The sequence below is a fragment of the Phasianus colchicus genome, chromosome 10 (genome assembly GCF_987193195.1).
Source record: "Phasianus colchicus chromosome 10, bPhaCol1.hap1.1, whole genome shotgun sequence".
NCBI classification, from domain to species: Eukaryota; Metazoa; Chordata; class Aves; order Galliformes; family Phasianidae; genus Phasianus; species Phasianus colchicus.
In genome coordinates this window covers 5,260,595-5,281,502 of record NC_143445.1, presented here as the reverse complement: position 1 = coordinate 5,281,502, position 20,908 = coordinate 5,260,595, and the positions used below count along the sequence as shown (strand labels likewise).

The 20,908-nt window shown below is 54.3% G+C and overlaps 1 protein-coding gene across 4 annotated transcripts; it reads right to left on the bottom strand.

Moving 5' to 3' along the window:
- Positions 1 to 1,500: 1,500 nt before the first annotated feature.
- On the bottom strand, positions 1,501 to 20,719 carry AMOTL2 (angiomotin like 2). 4 transcript variants are annotated; one of them, XM_031596536.2, is made up of 11 exons: positions 20,622 to 20,719; positions 19,547 to 19,621; positions 9,085 to 9,810; positions 7,703 to 7,934; positions 6,673 to 6,817; positions 6,320 to 6,412; positions 5,307 to 5,602; positions 4,917 to 5,209; positions 4,590 to 4,762; positions 4,281 to 4,433; positions 1,502 to 4,113 (listed from the first exon to the last, which is right to left on the bottom strand). In XM_031596536.2, exons 3-11 carry the CDS (start codon positions 9,756 to 9,758, stop codon positions 4,055 to 4,057), a joined length of 2,118 nt encoding a protein of 705 aa, XP_031452396.2. In that variant the 5' UTR covers positions 9,759 to 9,810; positions 19,547 to 19,621; positions 20,622 to 20,719; the 3' UTR covers positions 1,502 to 4,054. The 4 variants fall into 4 exon arrangements, with proteins under 4 accessions (XP_031452398.2, XP_031452396.2, XP_031452397.2 ...); XM_031596538.2 differs by lacking the exons at positions 19,547 to 19,621; positions 20,622 to 20,719 and adding an exon at positions 9,916 to 10,039 and having other exon boundaries at positions 1,501 to 4,113; positions 4,281 to 4,430; XM_031596537.2 differs by lacking the exons at positions 19,547 to 19,621; positions 20,622 to 20,719 and adding an exon at positions 9,916 to 10,039 and having other exon boundaries at positions 7,703 to 7,931.
- Positions 20,720 to 20,908: the final 189 nt, after the last annotated feature.

Here is a 20,908-nt window from a genome sequence, read left to right as displayed (position 1 = left end):
GCACCTCCAAGCTCTTTGCCATGAGGCTGTGGGTGCCCCATCCTGGAGGTGCTCGAGGCCAGGTTGGATGGGGCTCTGAGCAGCCTGATGTGGTGGAGGTGCCCACGGACACCTGGTTGCAGCTGGATGGTCTTTAGGATCCCTTCCAACCCAAACCGTTCTGTCGTGCTGTGATTCCAGCTGGTGCTTGCCTATGGGCTCACCTGACCCGGCTCTTTGCTTGGTAACGTGAGCGTGCCAAAATCCAGCTGGGTTTTGGGGTTTTGGAGCCCCTACTGCACAGCTGGAGGTGCTGGGGGTAATGTGGGACTGCAGCTTCATCACAGAATTGGAAAATTTGAGGCAGCAGTCCCCCCACCAAGGAGTTTCAAGGAGACCTCATCTACTCACGGCTGTGCCATTTGAGGCATCAGTAGCTGAAACTTCCCACCCCTTTGCTCTGCCTGAATCCAATTGTTTTCCCTAATTTTGATGAAAATATCTCTGTAAATTCCTGAAGCATGAGAACAGTGAAAAATACATACTTTCTCTTGGATTAGCAAACAAAAATTCTTACACATTTGTGGTTTTGGAGAGTTTCAGCTCTGAAGTGGAAAGGAAAGTGACATCGTATAGGGGCAAGGCAACACTGCATGGAGACAAAGCATTCCCCAGAGCAAAGCCTATGGGAAGTGCAGCCCCACTACGGGGCAGAAGGGCTTCACCGACTCCCAGCCTGAGCTCTGCAGCCCATGAAGGATGGGTGATAGAGCAGAGTCTTCCACAGCATCATACATCTGGCTTGGGGCTGCTTTGCATTGTTTTCTAGCCTGGAAGATGCAACCAGGCAGAAAAACTGGAATTTCCCAGTTTCCTCCTCAATTTCTCCCAAGGTTTCCAGATAGGGCACATAGGTCTGCTGAGCTCCCCAAACCTCTCAACCCTTCCTGCTGCAGCAAAACCCGTGAGCAAGCATAAAGCCCTGCGGTGAGCTGTGTCACTTCTCTGCCTTTCAATTTCCACATGAGTATTTCCAAAGGCATGTTGGAAAACGGAGAGCTTCAAGAAGCAACAACCCAACATTCACCTAAAAGAGCATCCATTGACCTCAAAACCTTTCTCTCACCTCTCCCCATCACTCCGTGCTGAGCGTGAGCCCTGCAGGTGGGAGAGGTACCCTAAGGCCACCCCATCCCAATGACTCCATCCCAACAGATCTAAGCACAAGTCATGGGATGATTGGAATAGAAAAGTGCCCTTGGCCATGCCTGGAAAGTTGGTAGCTCTCCAGAGATGGAAAGCCCATGGACTGCCCAGGTTCACAGAGCCCTGGAGCATGGCAGGGAGCTCATCGTTGGTTTGTCAGGGTCATGAAGGTGGTGGGAAGGAAAGGGAAGGGAGAGAGAGGGAAAGAGAAGAGAAGAAAAAAAAAAAAACTTGACTCAGAAACCGCAGGGAATTTTTTGCCTTTTTAGAATACTGGGAAGAGAAAAAATAGCCACAGTTATTCAAAGCATCCCGGATAATAACAGCCTGTTTACTGTTTGCATGCAAAGATGGCAGGCAGGCAGCGCGGCGCGGGGAACAGGAATGAGGAATTCGCCCAGCGTGCTCCAGCCGAGGAGGAGGAGGAGGAGGAGGAGGGCTGGGGCTGAGGAAGGAGCAGCCCTGCAGTGGGGAGAGCCTGCACAGCGGGCAGAGCCTCATTCCTGCACCCAGAGCAAGCTGGGGCGTGAGGCTGCATGCTCTGCCCAACTGGTTTGCTGTGCCCCACAGTTCGCCCCTGCATGGGTCCTCCTGTATCAGACGAAGACTGGGGGAAATCCCCCTTTTTGCCCAATCCTGATGGGAGGTGGGGATTTGGGGGATTTTTAAAGTGGTGTTTTCCATCTCAAGGAGATTGTGATAGGCTCCCCTTTCCCTTTCCAGACATAGCACGTGGCTGCAGAAATGGAGAGGAGAACAGAGGCAGGAGGATGAAGAGGCCCAGCCCCAGGTATGTTCTGAGGACCAAGATTCATTCTCAGTTGGGACGCAGTGATGATGGATACAAGATACAGGGATGCAGAGGCCCAGGGATTGAAGCCACAAGAGTTCAGGGATGAAAGACTGAGGACGTGGGGACCCAGGGATACAAAGACACAGAGACACGGGAATACTGGGACACAAGGATCAGAAGCACAAGGATGGGAGCAGCTCTGACTCCCTCTCAGTATTTTAGTTGAGAAAGCAAATGGATCCTTGGTGACCTTGTGGCAGGGACGTGCCCTCACCAGAGCAGGACCTGGTGTGGGATGAAGGTGCAAGTGATGCTGTCGATGGCACAACGCTGAGGAGACAGCGTGGGTGCAGACCAGACCACGAAGACAGAAACATCAGTTTTTGGAGCCTGTCTGCACACCGCCTCCTCCCCTCTCGGTGGGATTTGGGAAGCATTTCTTACTGGTGGATGCTGCTGCAGCAGCGCGGGCACCTGGGCAGGATTTTGGTGGGTCTCAGCTCTTCCTGCCTTCCTGGGCACACACACTGAGCTGCATCAGGCTGCTCCTCAAGCTCAGAAGCAACCCTAGGAAACAAACAGTTCACCCATGCTGATGCATCCTGAGGAGAAGCCAGGGCCTCCTGCCCCATCTTGCTCCATTTACAGGTGGGCTTCGGGATTTTCCTTCCCTTTCCTCATTTGTTTTGTTTTTTCTTTGCAGCTCTTGAAAAGCCGCCTGCAAGCAGTCAGACCTGCATCCGGATTTGGGTAAATAAAGCAGCGGGTGTGAGCACTGTGGAATGCCAGGAATGCTGCAGCCCTTCCCAGGCAGCCACTGCAGCTGTGGGGAGCAGGAGAGGGGAGGCAGCACAGGTACAGCCCTGGGAGGCTGCAGGAGTCCCATTGAAGGCTGCAGTGCGGAGTGTTGGCCCACAAGCAAAGCAGGATTGCACTTCAAGCCTTCCCATTGCTTCTGACCTCTCCAATCCACCCCTACAGCAAGAGAGCTGTCCCACAGCCATGGGAACCCCTACATGCTCAGCCTCTGGCACTGTGTGCTAAAAGAGCACCGAAGGTCGAGCTCTGTGGGTTTTTTTTATTGATTTTTTTATTAAAATATTGTTATACCAAGTGGAATGCTACAGCAATCTCAGTATAGGGCGGCATAACGAAACAGCCAGGTTTATGTTTAAATACTTCAGATAACTTAAAATGCACAAACAAGAACTCGTCATCTTTGGCAGGAAAATAAAAAAGTTCACAGCACAAAAAAAAAATACTTAAAAAGAAATAACAATATTAATATAAAATATATTAACTTGTGGGGTTTTTTTTTCCTTTTCTTTTTTTGTTTTGTTTTCTACTTTGTAAACAATGCATGAGAACAGAACGCATTTTTTACGTGTCTGAGAGAGAAAATAAAAAATGCAGTTGTCCAGCAAATGCACACGTTTGAAGGAGAAAGAAAAAAAAATATAGAGATGTATGAAGGGCAGGGCTGGGAAGTGTCTGAGTTCTGAGGACTGAGCAGTCAGCATTGGCTACGGGCAGAAGCCAGCTGCCAGTAGAGGGGCACAGGGCAGCACGTCCCACCCCGCCGTGGGACACGCTTGCTCCACTCTGAGCATCTCACCTCCTGCAGGTTTATCCTCAGACTTACTTTCTTTCTATTATTCATTTTTCCTTTTTTGTTTCATTATTCCCCATTCTCTCCCTTTGTGAGGAAGCACGGGATGTGCCCAGGGCTCTCCCAGCAGCTCCTGAGATGGGGATGGAGATGGAAAGGAGCTGATGAGGGAGGGAATGGAAGAAAGCCCAGGAGAGGAGAGGAAGGAGGCTGAAGTGATAAATACGTTTGCTCCTGTCCTACAAAACAGGGGTGTATTTACAGGGAGTCGCATCTTCTGGGTGACCAGGGGCCAGGCACTCCAGTGTCCCTGGGGCCATGCGTAGGGCACATGGTGGGGACGGTGGCAGAGATGGGACGTGGAGGACCATGCTGTCACCGCTCCTCTTTGGCCAGTTCCATCGTCATGATGGTGGGTCTTCCTGGCCCGGGAGCTGGAAAGTCGAAGCCAAGAGGCCAGTAGAGCCTTAAATCAAGATCTCCACCATGTCAGACAGGTCTGGGGCTCTGGGGATGGTTGAGCTCTCTGCAGAGAAATGAAGTGAGAATGTGAGATCTGGAGAAGGGAGTACAATTGTCCTCCTGGAGCTGGACTTCTTCAGTGCCCAGATTTACAGTTGCAATGCAAAGCCCAGCCCCGCTCCCTGTGCCTCCCACAACCCTTGGAGCATCCGTGGGGACCGCAGGACTCACCTGTTGAGCTGGCTGGGCACTCTGCACCCTCACCCCGACTCTGTGCCATTCCGTCTGTCTGTGTGCTGCCATCCTTGCTGCCATGCTTGGCATGGGAGGGCAGAGGCACAGAAGCGAGCACTGATGCTGCCTCATCTGCAGCAGTTTTGCCTGCTGGAGGAAACAGCATTAGGAATTTGTCAGCATGGGAGAAATCCCACCCAAAACACTCCCAAGTTCCCCAGTTATTGAGAGCCACCTCTAAAGTGGCAAGGGGAAATTTTAGGCTGCTCCCTGCTGGAGGCAAAGGGGGCTGGGATCCCCATTTACCTGTGCTGCCACGGGATGAGCCCTCTGCAGCAGAGGCAGCGAAGACAGATGGTACAGACTTGGCTGGCCGCAGGGAGCCTTGTAGGGCTTTGCTGGGGTCCCTCCGTGAGCGCTGCTGCAGGACTTTGATGACGGCATCTTTCTCCAGGATTTGGGCATGAAGGGCTTTTAATCTGGAGAGATGAAGAGGGAGAAGTTGAGATGGGAAGGAGGACCTTGCAATGGAGCCAAGGTGTTGGGTAAAAACCTCACAGGGGTCACTTGGCTCACTGGGGATGCACGCAGCTTGCAACACCCAACAAATAGCTCACTGGGAAGGTGGGATACCTGTTCTCCATCTCCTGGTGCTTGTGGTTGGCCAGCAGGAGGTCCTCGTTGAAGCTGCTGTTAGGTGAGTGCCGTGGCGAGTGGCTGATGAGTGTGGTGTCCCGCTGGGCGGCGGCAGTAGCAGCAGCATCCATGGCAAACTGCCGCATGGTGCACTCCTCCAGGTACTTCTGCTCCCACTTGGTCATATCAGCCTCCAGGGCCAAGATCTTCTCCTCCTTCTCCCTCAGCTGCTCGGACAGCCTGTGGGCGCTCAACTCGGGCGTCCCTCCACCTGCAGTTCCCACTTGCCTCTGCAGCAGCCAAGAAATGACCCAGAGAGAAGGTGAGGAGATGCTGGGACGCAGATCGCCGGCACCTCCCACCTCACAGTCCCCGGGATGTCCTTACCTGCTGAGCCCGCAGCATCTTCAGCTCCTGCTCCAGGCGGGTCCGCAGCCGCAGCTCGAGCTGCTCCCGCTTCTCGCAGGCGGCCTGGAGCTGACCCAGGGCTGCCTGCAGCCGCTCCACCTTCTCCACATACGCCCGCTTCTTCCGCAGCTCAGCCTCTGCCTTGGCTGCCCGTGCCTGGGCACTGCCCAGCGCCTGTTCCAGCAGCTCTGCCCGTCGGCGCTGGTCCTCGTTGGCGCTGCGCAGCAGGCAGGCTTCCCGCTCCAGCTTCTCCTTCTCCTGCTGGTGCTCATAGCCTGCAAAAGAAAACCCAGCTAAGACTTGGAGACACAATGCTGGAGGATGAAAAGGCCCACACAGGCCTCCCAAAAGAGGCTGTGCCCATGGGTCTCCACTCGGCTGTGTGATGTCGGCAGTCCTCACCCAGCACATGAGGTGCACTGGGGCCAGGTGGCAACCCTGCAGCACACATTTCAGAACATGGACTGATGGACTGAGACACCAGCATGGACACTCGCAGCATCAGAAAGCCTCTTTTTGGCAAATTCCAGCCAAAAATTTGGTCTGCGATGAGAAAATCTGTCCTAGGTTACACCTAGTTGTTGCGAGGAAGGTGTCACAATTCCTCCCCCACAACACCAACACCAGCTCTCTGATGAAATAACATTTAGGAGAAATAGAAATATGGATTTCGCTGCATTTTTCCCCCCCGAAAAGAAATTCCAGCTTGCATAGGAGAAAAGCATGGGAAGGGCTGGGCAAGCACAGGGAGGGAGTGCGGACTTTGTGCTGGAAGAGCCGGCGCACGGCTGCAGGAATGTGGAGAATGCAGGTCACCCCGCCGGCCGGCCAGGATTAATGGCTCGCATCCAGCGCCCGGAGCAGCACAGCTCTCCCTGGGGAAGGGCAAAAAGCTCCCACCCCCCCACTCCACCTCTTCCTCTAGCATAAAGGCTTCTGCACTGAGTCCCTGCTGTGGCAAGTCAGGCAAAGCCAAGCCCCTGGGGACTTACTCTGCGCCAGAAGCTTCGCCACTGTGCCCTGGTTGCTCTCTTGGTTCTCCTGGGTCTTGCTGGCCAGCTGCTTGTTGGCTGATTCCAAGCGTTCTGGTTCAAAAATACAAATAAAAAAAAATTAGATTTAAAGGACTGTTTTGGACAGATGAAGCAGAATCCCAACCACCTACCCCCTCCCACCTGTGGAAACACTCAGACTAATAAAACTGCTAAAATGAAGCATATTGGGAAAGGCTGATGGACAGAGAGGGCCTGCAGCAGTAAGGGCAAGGAAGGGTCTGGAATTAGGAACTGGGGCATAGAAGCCACCGGGCCAACCCAACCGACCTGTGGACCACAGCTGCTCTCACCTTTCAGGTCTCGGTTGAAGTCCTGCAGCCGCCGCATCTCCCCATCTCTCTTGGTCCTCATGGCTTTCTCCAGTGCTTCCCGTTTGGAGGATGCCTTCATGAGGTTTTCGTAATCCTCTGAGATGCGCTGGATCTCCGTTTCCAGCTGGGGAGGAGGAAGTGACGGGTGGGGGTGAGATATTTGTGGAATGAGGAAAAGAAAGGCAGATGCTGGCGAAACATCGCCCAGGCTCAGGACCCATCCTGCACTGCCAGCAGGGCTTAGCAAACCCACAGAGGACAGGCAGAAGCCGCAGAGTAAGAAACCCCCACTACAACACAGGTTTGGGGGCAAAATCCCTTTTTGTTTTGCTTTCAGTCTTGTGGGTGTAGAGGGAGTTCTCTTGCCTTAGCGTGGATTTGGCTGAGTGTGGTTCCCCCAGGGCTGGCCCAGCTTCTCCCCGTGCCTCCCAGTGTCCGTCTGTCCGGCAGGGAACAGCCCTGCCCTTGTGCAAAGCTGCACAAAGGGCTTTCTGTGGTGGCCGGGCACGCTCCTGGGGCGGGTGGAGACAGCCTGAGTGCTACTGGAAGCTCAGAATGGGCTCTTTTTCCCCTCGCTTCCACACTTGGCCAAGGAGCTGCGCTGCCACCAAAGCACAGCTGCTTGCTGTGGGGGGCAGCCAGAGGAGGGAGGAGGCAGAGATTAAACCACGAAAGGGGGTGAATTTTTACAGCAGCTGCTTGATCCTGCCCCAGGCGGCAAAGAAGCAAATGCACGAGCTCTCCCAAAAACAAGGGACAAAGCCACGCTGTGCAGATGAGGCCATTCCTGGGTGTACCTGCTCTCAACCCAGATCTGCTGCCTGTGACATGGCAGGGCAGATCACTGAGCCATTCCCTCCTCCCCAAGGGATGAATGCTGGTGGGTGAGGCACTGTGTGGGGAGCAGAAGCGAGCCAAGCATCTGCGCTCATTGCCCACATCCCAGATAAACAGTGGGACTGGGGTCCTGCATCTCCAGCACGCTGACAGGGAGCAGAGGCCAGCTCACCTTCTGGATTCGGCTGGCTTTCTCCGTGCAGCTCTCCAGCTCCCGTTGTAGCCTCTCATTGTCCAGCAGCAGCCTCTCATTCTCCCGCAGCAATGCATCCACTTGGGCCAGCCGGCTGCCAGCTGAGGCCGCCTGTGCACTCACCAGGGCCTCCACACCAGCAGGGCTGAGCGAGCCCAGCGTGCTCGGAGGGGGCAGGAATGCTGCAGGGACGGGCGCTGGCATCAGCCTGCTGGGGGGGAAAGAGAGAGATGCTCAGCCACTTGGTGGGGATGAACACGTCGACCACCTCAAGCCTCCATGTTCTCATCCTCCAATTGACCTGTGTGAATATACAGAGCTCGTGCAGCACCCAGGGGTGCTCGTTGGACAAAAGAGGTGCTGGGTGCCCCCTGGTCATTCTCAAAAGGATAAGAGAGGCTCTGTGAGCACTATGGCACTCTATGGCACTCACCCATAAGCACACAAAATATGAAGGAAACCCTATCTGATGGTGCTGTCTGCAGCTTGAGCACTTCCCCATCCAGGATTTAAGCACCTGAGAACATCAGGACTTGACTGCTAGGTCAGGGGGGCTCAGTCCCACCCTACTGCTGGGTGATGCAGTCAGGAAAAACCTCAGTGAAGGATGAGTGTTGGAAGTCTGCAGCACTACCACTTCTCGTTTTTTTCTGGGCAAAGAGAGTGCTCCTGGCAGGGCTCCTGGCTCGAAGCCTTGCCACCACACTGTTAATACATCCTCATTCTATCACTCAGAGTTCCTCGACATCCCATGGCTGCCTCAGCCATCCTGAGCCATGCAGCCGCCCTGCTGGAGCCCGCATTCCTATGGGGTGATCCAGGAGCGAGGAAGAACAAATGCATCTTCCTCACAGCTCCCCTTCCCCTCTTTGTTCCCTGGAAGGAGAGCGTTTCCTGCCAGAGATGCTATCACTCCCTGCCTTGGTAAGTCAGCTTGGAGCTCCTGCCTATAGTGATTTCATGCCAGAACACCACACTCCCAGCCTTCCCTGAGCACCAGGAGATGCCCAGATCTCCACACTCACAGATCTCAAAGCAGAGCCAGGCTTTGCTGGAGGTGTCAATCGGCTGGAAGGAAGGAGCACTGCTCAATGCTCCCATCCACACTGCTGAAAGGCACGGGGCCGGGGGCACCATCAGCCAGAGACCGCCAGGCAGTTTTTTCCACTTCAAGCAACACATTTTCTATCCACACTGGCCCATGCCGAATTTAGCCATTTCCTGACCTGCCTCCAGCTCCTGAATTAATCCCGGATCCCTCCCAAAGCAGTGGAGTTTTGGCTGTCGGTTGGAAATTCTGAACCAGCTGGGGCAAACCGGGACCAACCTGCACCCAAGAAGCGGCGAGGGCTGCGGGTTACCTGACTTCGGGGTGCTGGAAGCCGGCCCCGTCCCGGGAGCAGGGCCGAGACAGGTAAGCGACAGCCGCCTCCTGGCCGGGGAGGATGTAGGGGTACTCCGGTGGAGGCCCGCGCGGCTCCGTCCCCTCGGGGCGCTGCCCTCGCAGGGTGTATTGCCGGGAGAGCTGCGGGTAGCTGTGGGACGAGCTGATGGGGCCGTGCGCTTTGGCCCCGTTCCTTTCCAGCGACATCTGCATCAGCCGCTCGCTCAGCGACCGCACGTGGCCGTGCTTCAGGTCCTTGAGGGCGTCGTCGGGGCGTCGGGTGCCGCCGTGCTGCTGCCCGCCCCGCTGCCCCGCGTAGTACTGGGAATGCGCCTTGGCCTCCTCGTAGCTGGGCAGCTCCTCGCCCTTGTGCTGGGGCTGGGCCGGACGGTAACCGCCGTGCTCGGAATACAGGTGGTCGGCGTGGTGCTCCTGGCCCTGCGGCTCCTGCCGGGCAGACTGCGGCACCATCTGGCTCTCCTCCTGGGTCAGGCTCTCCAGCGACGAGCGGGGGCTGCCGGCCGTGCCGCCGCGCAGCGCCTGTTGCTGGATGGCCAGCAGCGTGCGGTTCTCCGTCAGGTTCCCGTAGCGCAGCTGCTCCTGGATCAGGCGGTGCAAGACCGTCCCGCTCGAGTCCTCCGCCGTCCTCATCTCCGCCGCGTTCCGTCCGTCCGTCCGGGGGCTCTACGAGCGATGCGGGCACCTGCGGGGGGGACACGGGGACGTCAGCGGGGGGCCGGAGAAGCGCGGCTCTCCCCGCGGCTGTGCGGCTCCGGTGGGACGGGGCCGGGGGGAGGGCGGCACTTACCGGGGCATGGCGGAGCGGCGCGGCCGTGCTGCCGCCCGAGGAACGAGGCCGCTGCCGACTGCGGGCCCCGCCGGTAGCGGGGGCCGGGCTCGGGCGCTGCTATGCCCGGAATGCGGGGCCGGACCCGCCCCGCCCCGCCGCCGCCTCCTCCCCGTCCTCGCTCCGCCGCCAGGGGGAGCAGCGCCCGCCCCGCCGCCATTTCGGGCCGGGACGGTCGCTGTCAGCGCCGGGCTGGGGGCTGGCGAGGGGTTGGGGCCGCAGCTGCCGCCCGGGGGGGCCGCGAGGCTCTGCCCGCCAGCTGCCCGCCTGCATAAATCTTCGTGCCTGATCCCGGCCCCGAGAGACGCGCCATTGTCTCTCGGCCCTACAAAAAGCCGCGGCCCCATCTGCTCTGCCCTCTGCCAGCGCTGCTCCCCTTCCCCAGCGCGCCCCCCCTGCCCTCCCGCCCCCACCTCTCGTGCGGGCTGCACGTGTGCTTTGCGCCTTCCTTTTGTGGGGTGCGGCGGCACGGAGCCCCGGGGAGCAGAGCCGCTTCACCGGCGTGCAGCCGCCGCGGAGGAGCCGCGGAACCCCCAGCGCCCAGCGCCGGGCACGTCCGACAGCGGGGCCCCGAGACGGCAGATGGCCCGAGGGGCGGCGGAGGGGCAGGTGCAGGGAAAATTGCTAATTAGATACGGGACATTAAGCTCTCATTCTTGAGAGAGGGAATTTGGCACCTTCCAAAGGCCGAACAAAGCCCCGAGCGGGCCGTCGGGCTCTTCCTTTTGCCATCCTTGAGGGGCTTTGTCTGGGGGAAGGAAGGGGACAGGATGCGGGGAATGCTGTCTGCTCGGCCAAACCCCGCTGCAGGCCTGCAGCATCCTTTAGAGAGGCACAGATGCACATTGCAGAGCCTGAAAACCGGCCAGCTTCCCCTGCCAGCCCCCGGTGATGGAGGCACCGGGCTTACGTTCAGCACCTGGCCGCTCATTGACTGATAACGGGGCTGAGAAACAAGAGCCCTGGGCACAGTGCAGGTGTGGGTGAGATTCCAAACCCCACCGGGGGTCTGTCGGTGGGATGGGGGCACCCAGCTGCCCCCCTGGCTCATCCAGCAGCCTTATCTATGCCTGCGTCATCCCGCTTCCCTTCCTATCTCAAGACTGCTCTATTTTTGGCAGCAGGAAACCCCTCCTGGGCTGATAACAGCGCTTTGGAAAGTGATCTGAAGAGGAAAAGCCCTCTGCTCTTCTTTTTCTTTCTAACACGGCAGATATGGGAAGCTTCCACCTTTCCATGTTCCCCTGGAGGAGTCTAACCAGCTGCTGGCTATTTCACACACACCTTTCCCATCCACAGATCCACACAGACCCTCTGCCTCTCATCAGAGGATGAGGAAAGGTCGAAGCAGCCCCCAAAGCCCAGACTTGGCAGTCTTGCAGGGAAGGGATGCAGGGCTGGTGTGGAGATGGAGATGCATGGTGATGTGCCAAAGTCTTGGTCAAAGGCAAGATGCTTGGGATGCTTGTGATTGCCAATTGCCATCCCAGAGCTTCAGATCCTCTTAGCTGTGAGATTAGATATCAGATGTGTTGGTATCTCTACTTTTAGGAATGGGGCAGCAGAACCGGTGGTATTTTTTATATGAACAAACAGGCTTATGGACCAGAAGACACAGAAGTGGTTTCACCATGGGGAGAAGCAGCTCCCTGCAGCCCCAACCCCAAAACGCAGGGGTAAGTGCAGGTGCTGGAGTTCCAGGCTCCTCGGTGACACACAGCTCGGCGATGCCAAACCCTGCTGCTGACCTCATCGTCCAGCCTTATCGGTGAGGCGTTGGAGCGAGCTGAATGAGCCAAGAAAATACTCGTGGGATGAGATCACATTGGCTTTCTTCGTGGCTCCCAACTGCCACTCCCGAGCCCCGAAGCTGGGGAGGATGCGTGTGATGGAGAGGTTTGTGGCCAGCGAGATGGTTGTAGAGGGATGGTGACAGCACATGGGCAGCCTGGTGCCATGTCCACCGAGCCCTAGGATGCCAAAAGCTTCCTCCTGTCCCTCTCACAAATCCCTGCTTCAAAGCAAGAATTAAAAACAGGGCTCAAGTCACCACGCAAGCACCTGTTCCCCATTCCCGCACTGTTTACTCATGCCAGGATCCATGTGGGCTCGAACCATTGGGGTTGTCAACCCCACAGCTCTGTGAACAGCCCAACAGTGAGACCTCAAGAATGTCCCTGGGGACACGTCCAGCCCATGTCACCTTGGCTGGCACCCTGTGTCCCGGGACACGCAGGGTGATGCCATGTCCTGCTGGGGTGCAAGATGGGTGCTGCAGCCTTGACTGTGACACCCATCACTGCTGCCCCGTTATCCATTCTTTCTTCTCAGCCATCATCTTCCCAAAATCTTTCTACCTCTACACCTCAGTTGGGGCTCAACTGGAGCGATGTAGGACAAGGGCTGTGATGGGGTGGTCCCCATGAGCAGCCATCCCCCAAGACACAGCTCCTACCACACTGAAGCACAAATAGGCATCTTCTGTCCCAACATCAAAGACAAAGTGTGAAGTGCAGATTTCTGATTACATTATGTGGTTGTCAGAAATGCACTGGTGTCTTTCTCTTCTCTGCATTTTACCTCTCCCCACCCCCTGCCCTGCACCCCCCCCCCATTCTTGAAATGAGTAATTTCCACTCCTGGATGTTAACTTGTCCTTTTCTGCTCCCGCCAGCAATAATTTGGCCACATTCTCACCTTTGTGGCATTTTCGCTCTTTCCTGAGAAATGCAGATTTCTGGGTGTGATTTCCTGCCTGCAGGAGGGCTGGCGGGGAGGGGGTTCCAGGACAGAGGAGGGCTGTGGGGTGACACAAGAACAACTCATGTCACATTTGCAGCCCTGTGGGCTATGGGATACCTCCTGTGGGAAGATTGGCTTCACAGCCTTTCCATGGAGGGCTGGAGGTGGGAGAGGACTAAAAAGGCTGAGCCTTTTTTGAGGGGAGGGTGGAAATTGTTTTATTCTGGGGAACCAGACCCCAAATGTTTTTTGGTTACAGTTCTCTGAAAGCTGAAAATGATCCTTTTGCCTAGGAGAAAATTGTGAGAAGCTAACACAACTCCTAAATAAAAGCCACTTCCAGTACCAGGGCATCCCTGGGATGGTGTGGTCCCTCTGTTACCTCTCAACCACAGGGTGGTCATGGGGCAGGAGAACATCTTCTCACAGGCAGTTCTGTGCAAGAACCCCAATCTGCAGCCTCCACCTGCAAAAGGAGTGGGGTTGCACGGGGAGGGGCAGCAGGATGCTGGCCACCCTCCTCCTTATTGCTCTTCTGTGATGGAAATCACTGCACACATCCAAACTGCTAAGGAAGCTTTGCATTTTCCCTGTCATGGGATTAACCTGCCATGGCAAAATCCTCTTGGTGTTGTGCTCCTGGATGTTTAAGTGAGAACTAACACTGTGAAAGATCAGGGCTGTCCAAGGGGCAGTTAGCAGGGAAAGAAAAGGAATGTTGACTCTCATGCCTAATGGCAACACTTGAAGCAGACTCAAACAGGCATCTCCAACACGTGCACTGGCTTGGTGAAATAAGAAACGTGGGGGAGAGCATTGGGCAGGGCTTGTTCTTCACTGCAGGATCCCAAACACAGCAGGAACTCTTCAACTTGACAGGGAGGGTGACACCAGGCTGTCACTGCTCAAAAGCAGTGGATTGCCAGAAGGCTCATTACTGAGATGCAGCTCCAGGCAAACCTTGCATGGGCACAAAGAGCGTGAAATGTCCCTTGACGCCCTTGTCACAAATTTTTGACCTCCTGTGGTGTGTGCTGATGGTTGTGAGAGCAACATCTGGGCAGGTGTGCAGAGGGGAAGGTGAAGAGCATCTGCCTCCATACAGTTTCCTCTAGTCCAGCAAATGTCTGGAGGAAACACCCAAGGTAAAGCAGGGAGGGGAACAGGAGCTACTACAAGCCTGGGACTAACAGGGAGAGATACAACAGTGGGAAACCCACAGGAGAAACACAGTGATACTTGAGTCTAGAGGCAGTGCACTGGGATATGAGCAGGTGCTGAAGGGAGGCTCTAAAAATGCTTTTTCATTCCATACTGGCACTGAAACAGAAGCCCTGTGACCGGCCGCTGGGAGAAGGGTGGGCAGAAGAGGATGCAAGAAGAGAAGTGGGGAAATAAGAAGAAAAATAGTGCGAGCAATACTGAGCTCAACTCCAGTTGACCTCAAGCAGACCAGGCCCCAGAAGAAACTCAGCACCTTGAGTTTTGAGCAGTCCTATAACCAGCTCCAGGCAAGAGCAGTGCCAACACCAAGTTCCAATGCCGGCAGAACAACCTTCCAGCAGAGCTGTATGTTTTAGCTGCTCGATGATACAATAGAAAACGCCTCCCAAGCTCTGGCCCACTGGTGCATTTCCTTAGCTCGCTGGAATTTCCGTTTTGTTCTTCCTCTCCCAGGCTCTTACCGAAAAATGGTGTCACCATGCGCGTCCCTTGGGCGGGCTCTGGAGGGAGGCCAGCCTCGAGGTCCCTTTGTTGAGCTCCCCGCGGGTGCTGGGTTCAGCTCGCCCATTTATTAATCACCCAAGGCGACTGTGCTGGTCAAGGGAAGATTTACAAGGCGGCCAGGAAGTTCTTATTTTTACAGGAGTGCCTCAAACACACGCACGCAGTAGGAAAAGCAAACATTCCAGGCATACCAAAGGATCCGCGGGATAAAAATTCCCCAAGCAGCCCAGATTAAGACACTCTAGGCACATGGAAACACTAAAACCCGGACTCAGGGATTTAATGGTGTGATTTAGCAGGCAGCCCCTAAGCTCTGCATGGAACAACCTGAATTGCATGGGAGAAGCCCCTGTAGAGGGACAGGGAGGGGGGGCAGCCCCTGCTACAATGAAGGTCAGGGCTGACCTCACCCCATGCCCAGCTCCATGTGGACACCAGAGCCTTGCAGCAAGAGTTTACCCGAGTTTGCCTTTGGAAACTTTCAGCTTTTCTCCTTCACAATCCAAGCAAGGGTTACTGAACCAGTGCAACACCTGGTCCCAGCCAATGGAACAGAGGTGGATGCTGCTCTGCCTCTGCCTGCCCAGACCACAAGCTGGAGTGCAGAGGTGTTGTTGCTCCAGGTCAACACGTTACCTCCTCCAAAGTCCTGGGGAGGTGATCTCAGCTTAAGGACACATTCCTCAAACACTGTCCAGCTTGGATGACAGCAGAATTTGGTCTCACCAAATGTGGACAATCTGTCTCCTGGGTTGCTTGCCCAGCCTCACTACCAACTGGTTCCCAAGTGCTGCCACATGATGAAGGAAGCGAGCAACAGCAATATTTTTGCATGCATGGGTTTGGGTTTGCAAAGAAACATAAGAAAAGCAGAAGGTAAAGAGCTCTTGAAGTTGCTCAGTTTGCTTACAGAAAAAAAAAAAAAATCAGCCTGAATTATGTGCTTTCCCTTTCTCTTTTGTACTTCCCTGTCAAAAAATTTGTGCAGCATATTCACAATGATGCCCTTAGTCCTGATGACATCTTGGGCAATAGCCTGGACTTCCTGATGGGCTCTGCATCTCTCTGAGTGAAGAAGAGGGAGAAGCACTGAAGAACAGTAAAGTAAAAAGGGTCTGAGATCTTCATGAGCTGGAAATATCCTGGAAGCTTCTGGAAGAGCTGTGGAAGGGGCTGCTAAGGAAATAAGTCATCTGCTGAAAGGGAGGGTTAAAGACAAGCACGTGCTTAAGAACATCCTAGAGAAAAATGCTTGTTTACCCAGTGAACAAGGCACCCTCCATTCACAAAGCAGATATGAATTGCTCTCTGTGCTTATCCCAAATCACAACCCACCCATAGGCACAAGCAGGGCCACCTGTCCCAACAGCTGGCCACAGCTCCCCTCCTGCAGCCACAGCAAGGATGCTCTCCAAGATCTGGGTGAATTATCAGGAGCTTGCATCTCAGCGTATTGTCTGAACACTTATATTCTTTGTCTCCTGTCTTTTCTGCCTCTGTTCATCACCAGCCAAGGAATTCAGGAGACCTTTTGGTGCTGATGCACTGTTTGAACACAAAGCCATCCTCACAGAATGGGTTTTGTCCCAGTAACTGCGATTGGCTTCCATGCATCTGCACCCCTTTCCTTGCTTGTGGTTTTAACTGTGCTTCTTGTTAGTTTTCCCAACAGGGTTCTCTCCTAACAGAGAGTGTAAGCTTGGTAATTCACATCCACACAGTGCAGCACATGCTTCCATTCACTGCAGGCTCTGCACAGTGCAGGACTGAGTTCTGTGTCTACAGGCATGAAAAATTACCATAAAAAGTGCACTTTCCCCAAATGGCTCCTGGTGTAGATTTGATCACCCCTGCAGATCTTACTGAGATCAACTGTGATTTTTGATTCTGTAAAATTCTTGCTGCCAGCTGAGGCCAGGCCACCACAGCAGGGCTGGGGCGGAGCCTTTCCCGTGCTACACCACGAGCCAGCTGCCTTTAGCAAATCTAACGTGGCATTGCAGAGATGTGAGTCATCATCACCAGCCTTGTTTTCACAGATATTCTCAGCGCAGATCCACACCACAGTATTTTTGTTTGCCCCTGACCGTCACAATATGACACATCCAGCTCACCCCATGATAACAAGACCTGGCTTATTAGGAACGGTAAACAAAATCACTCCTTGCAGCCTGACAGCCACAATTCCCACTGCCTCAGAAGGTGGTGTTGGGTTGACAGAAGCTCCACAGAGCCTCTTCTTCAGGATCATCACACTGCCTGGCCATCTTGGTGCTGCTGCTCCCGCAGGCCTGCATCCTTGCTCGGGATGTGGGGAGTGCAGGTGGTGGTGGGGGAGGATATTAAGGATGATGAGACTTCCTAAAGGGAGAGCTGACTGGGATGCTCTGGGCACTTTTTGCCTTGCCTTGCCCTACCCTTAGACACCCTTCCTTGAAGGCAAAGTGGGATGGATGGGCAGAGAAGGTCCTAAGGCCACTCCACCACTGGCTGCACCACTGCTTCTGAGCTGAGTGATAAAGGACACAGAGACCACAGGGAAGGAAGAATGTCTGAGAGGTGTTAGTGGGCAGCCTGAAAGACAGGCCTGCATTCACTTGCCCTGCTTTCTGAGCTAGGGGTTGAGTCAATGTCCCACAACTCCATATCCTGAGGAACAGAAATAGGTGCTTTAAAAGTATTTATTATTCAGGAATGGCTTCTTTGTACTCTGCCCAGTTTGACACTTGGGTACAAGACACAAGACTGTTCCTGCCTGCCAAACTGTCTCTTTCAGGGGCGGACACAGGGCCAAACTATGAATGAGGTCCTCAAAGGAAAACCACCTCTGTCCCAACAACATGCTGCCACACATGGTGTTCACACACATATGAGACTGATTACTCAGCCAGACATGCTGGAGATGGGGACACTTGGTGAAATATACCCAGCTTGCTACAATGAACTATAAACACACTCTGCTAAACAGAAATGGGCTTAGATTTATTCCTGTTCCAAGCAGGAAACTAGAAGGGATAATACAGAATTAAGCTGTGAAGTTAACCTTCAGCTATGTAAATTATAGGGAATGAAAAATGCAGTCAATGTGAAACAGTATTATAAATGCACCTTAACTACAGGCACTATATCGTACAGTGTAATCTTGCAAGCTGGGGCAGTGGAAAACAGCAAGTAAGTTTCAGCCTCTGAGCTATCTGGGGTGAAAAACATTTTTCCAACCGCTTCTGCTGTCGCACACTATTCCACTTGATAGGGAATGTACAAAATGGGCTGACCAGCTAAACGCACACTAGTCATAAGGTAGCTATGTTGACAAATTGAATCATATTTTGTGGGATTATACCCAAGGCAAAGAATTTGGAAGATTAGCAACTGAGCAATGTGAAAGCGCTGCCAAGCTCATGTTGCTGAGACTCGTACTGCTGGTTTGGGAGCGCTGTGCTCCGAGCCCACGTGCCAAGCCCCTCCTCTTTGTGATTTGGAACCAATATTTGCACAAAGTGAAGTGAAAGCACGGGCACTGACGGCTAGATAGCTGGGGTTTTATCGAGGTTGTTTTTGTAGGGCACAAGGTCCACAGCCAAAGGACAGCGACGACGTAGATTGTGGCTGTTGAGTTCAGTGGAACCCTGTTGGCTTTAGACCAGGGGTGTGGTAGGGGGTATGAGGTGCTATGCCACCTTGACATCCGCAACACATGTGAAATAAAGAGATTTTAATGACAGATTACATGTATTATTCTTTATATACCTAAAATTACTCACCATTCTTTAGCATCCAGATCAGTGAATGACATTGTTTCCACACTGACACATATCTAAAGGCAGGGACTTTGGGTAACCCACTATCAGTGACCCCAGATTCTGGAATCACTGCATTCACTACCAGTATCAGAGATGGGACACGAGTAACCCCTGTCTATTTAAATGCCCACTAACAGGATTCTGGATGTACGTGCACCAAATGCCGTCATTTTGAGTCACTACACATCAGTGTACTTAGGAAGAAGCTCAGAGACATAGTAAAGAACTAAGTCATGAAGTTAACCATCAGATTAAATTACAGGGATTGAGAAATGCAACTGTTGTAAAACTGACCTGTAAAGACACTGGATGCGTTACAATATATAACCTCCTGCAGGTATGACTATTATTATATTTTCCTTGTATTAAACTTTGCAAGAGGGCACCTGCTTCTATCAAACACATAGAATAACAGCCTGCCTGGTGCTGGTGAGGGCAGGGACTGCACTCTGTGGCTCAGGACAGTCTCAGCTATACATGGCACAAATCTATGCAGGTTTATTTGGAGGCTGGATGAGCCACACAGTCACACTAACCCCATTGTTAAGGACAGCACTTTTCCAGCAGCTCAAAGCCTTTAATGCCAACATTTCATGAAGGATTAAAATTATTATCCTTGTACTATTCTGGTGAGAATAAGGAAGTTGTGATATCAGGAGGGACAGAGAAACTTGCTTAAAATAGCAAACAATTCCTGAGATTTCCCATGTTTTTCTGCAATGGGAGGAGGAAATGGCAGCAGGGATAACCATGCCTGCTGGAGGAATCTTGCAGCCCTAAGGTGGACCCAGCTCCCTGCTGACATTCCCCCATGACAGGACCTCACACCTACATGGTGGGGTCCCAAAGCAGGAGAGAAACCTTGGTGCCATCTTTGCTCCCCATCCAATACCTGCAAGGAGTGCAGGACAGCTGTGTGAGCCTTACATCTGCTGGGGGAAGGACCCACTCCATCTTCCCTTAATTTCTAGTTCACAGCACATTGTCTCATGGCCTCTGAGCCCTTGCTTTCTACCTGCAAATCTGACAGCACACAGAAGCAGCAGGAGTATTACAGATGAGCCCTGGCTCTGCAGGACTAAGCTGACAAAAACCTCGAGGAATGCAAACAAACTCCCTGCGCCCCCTCCAGCTCTCTACTGCAGAATTTGGCTAAACTGTGAGCACCGGGAGGAAGGGAAAGTAATCACAGCAGAATTTCTCAGCTGCAGGCTCTGTGCAGTGCTGCCATGCCCTCTGCCGGGCCAGTCTGCCTGTCAGACCACCCTTCCCATGCATGCCTGCACACTGCCTGTGCCCTCACCGCCCTGCTCGCACACCTGCCTGCATCCTCACAGCTTGGCTGCCGCATCCAGCTTGGTCTGAGGTCCCTGCCATCTCCACTGGCCAAAGCTCTGAAACAGAAAAGGAGCAGCAATTAAGAAATGAGGAAGGTCGCTTAATTAAATCACGACACCCTGAAGGCACAGAAAGTCAGCAGGACCTCCTGTGACAAATGCATCCCGTGAAAATGCCAGCTCTGCTCTGGGCTCTTGAATTGAGACAGTTTGCTCTGCAGCTTCCTTGCTCGCCTTACAGAAATACTGACCCCCGAACAACCATTGAGTGTTTTGGGAAAAGATGTTTGATAATAAACAGGCAGCAGTGCACCAGCCCTTGGGGTGAAACTCTCTGTAACTAGCTGATGTTTGCAAAGACTGAGCACAGCCTCCCTGAACTAGAGGGGCAAGGGAGCTGTTTCTGCACATATCATCTGGCACAGAACTGGAAATAAACCCAACGGCCCCGTGAGTAGGCTGAGTATTAGGTAAGACTTGCATTAACCTGAAACTGGGTTGCTGAGGCACTGAGCAATGTTCCAACGACCCGAAGCCCTGCCCCACTCCCACCACAGGCTGAGCATACAAGGAACAGCCCCCAGAGCAGCCACTGCCTCCACACAGGTAACAGCCACTGTGCTGCGTGTGGGACTCGGGTTGGATCTAACAGCAAAAACCCACGTCAGGAGCTCTTTGGCCAGCTCCAGAGCTAGCCACAAAGCACCAATGTGAGGTGGGTTTCCTGGCACACAGATAACCCAGCAGGACAGGCTGCCTGCACACAGCCCAGTGCACCCACACGGAGCAGCACCGGCCCCGAGGTGCCTCAGCAGGGCAGGACTCAGTGAGCTGAGGGCTCGCTTGTCCCAAACACAGCTCTGGGATGGTGTGAGGGTCCCGGCGGGCCCAGCACCACCCCCAGACCGCTGCTTCCCGCCCACAGCGCTCTGAGGCGCTCCAGAGGCCGCGCTTCCCGCCCAAACTGAGGTAACCCCGCGGGGCGACGCCCCGTCCGGACAACCCAGCGACGAGAAGACGTAAAGAGCAGCTCTAGGAGAAGCAGATAGGCGCTAACCGGGCGGGAGGCACGCCAGAAGGAAGAAAGGCGCTGAGCCACGCACGAAGTAGCACTTCGCCCGGCTCCCCCCTCCCGACGCCCAAAAGCAGCACCACGCATGCGCACCCCTAATGGCGGCCTGTCCACCCTGCGCATGCGCGGCCCCGATGGCAGCCTGTTCGCTCTGCGCATGCGCACCCCCATTGGCCGACCGTCCGCTTTGCGCACGCGTACCGCTCCTCCCAGCCAGGAGCGCGCACGGAGGCACCTCCTCCCGCGTTTCTGCGCCTGCGCGCCGGCGGCGC

Excerpts from the sequence above, each read along its gene's own strand:
- AMOTL2 (XM_031596536.2), bottom strand. The coding sequence starts at position 9,758 with ATGAGGACGGCGGAGGACTCGAGCGGGACGGTCTTGCACCGCCTGATC. Across the intron at positions 6,818-7,702 it reads AAGCCAGCCGAATCCAGAAG|CTGGAAACGGAGATCCAGCG; the intron begins GTGAGCTGGCCT and ends CCTCCTCCCCAG. Across the intron at positions 6,413-6,672 it reads CTTCAACCGAGACCTGAAAG|AACGCTTGGAATCAGCCAAC; the intron begins GTGAGAGCAGCT and ends TTTTTGAACCAG.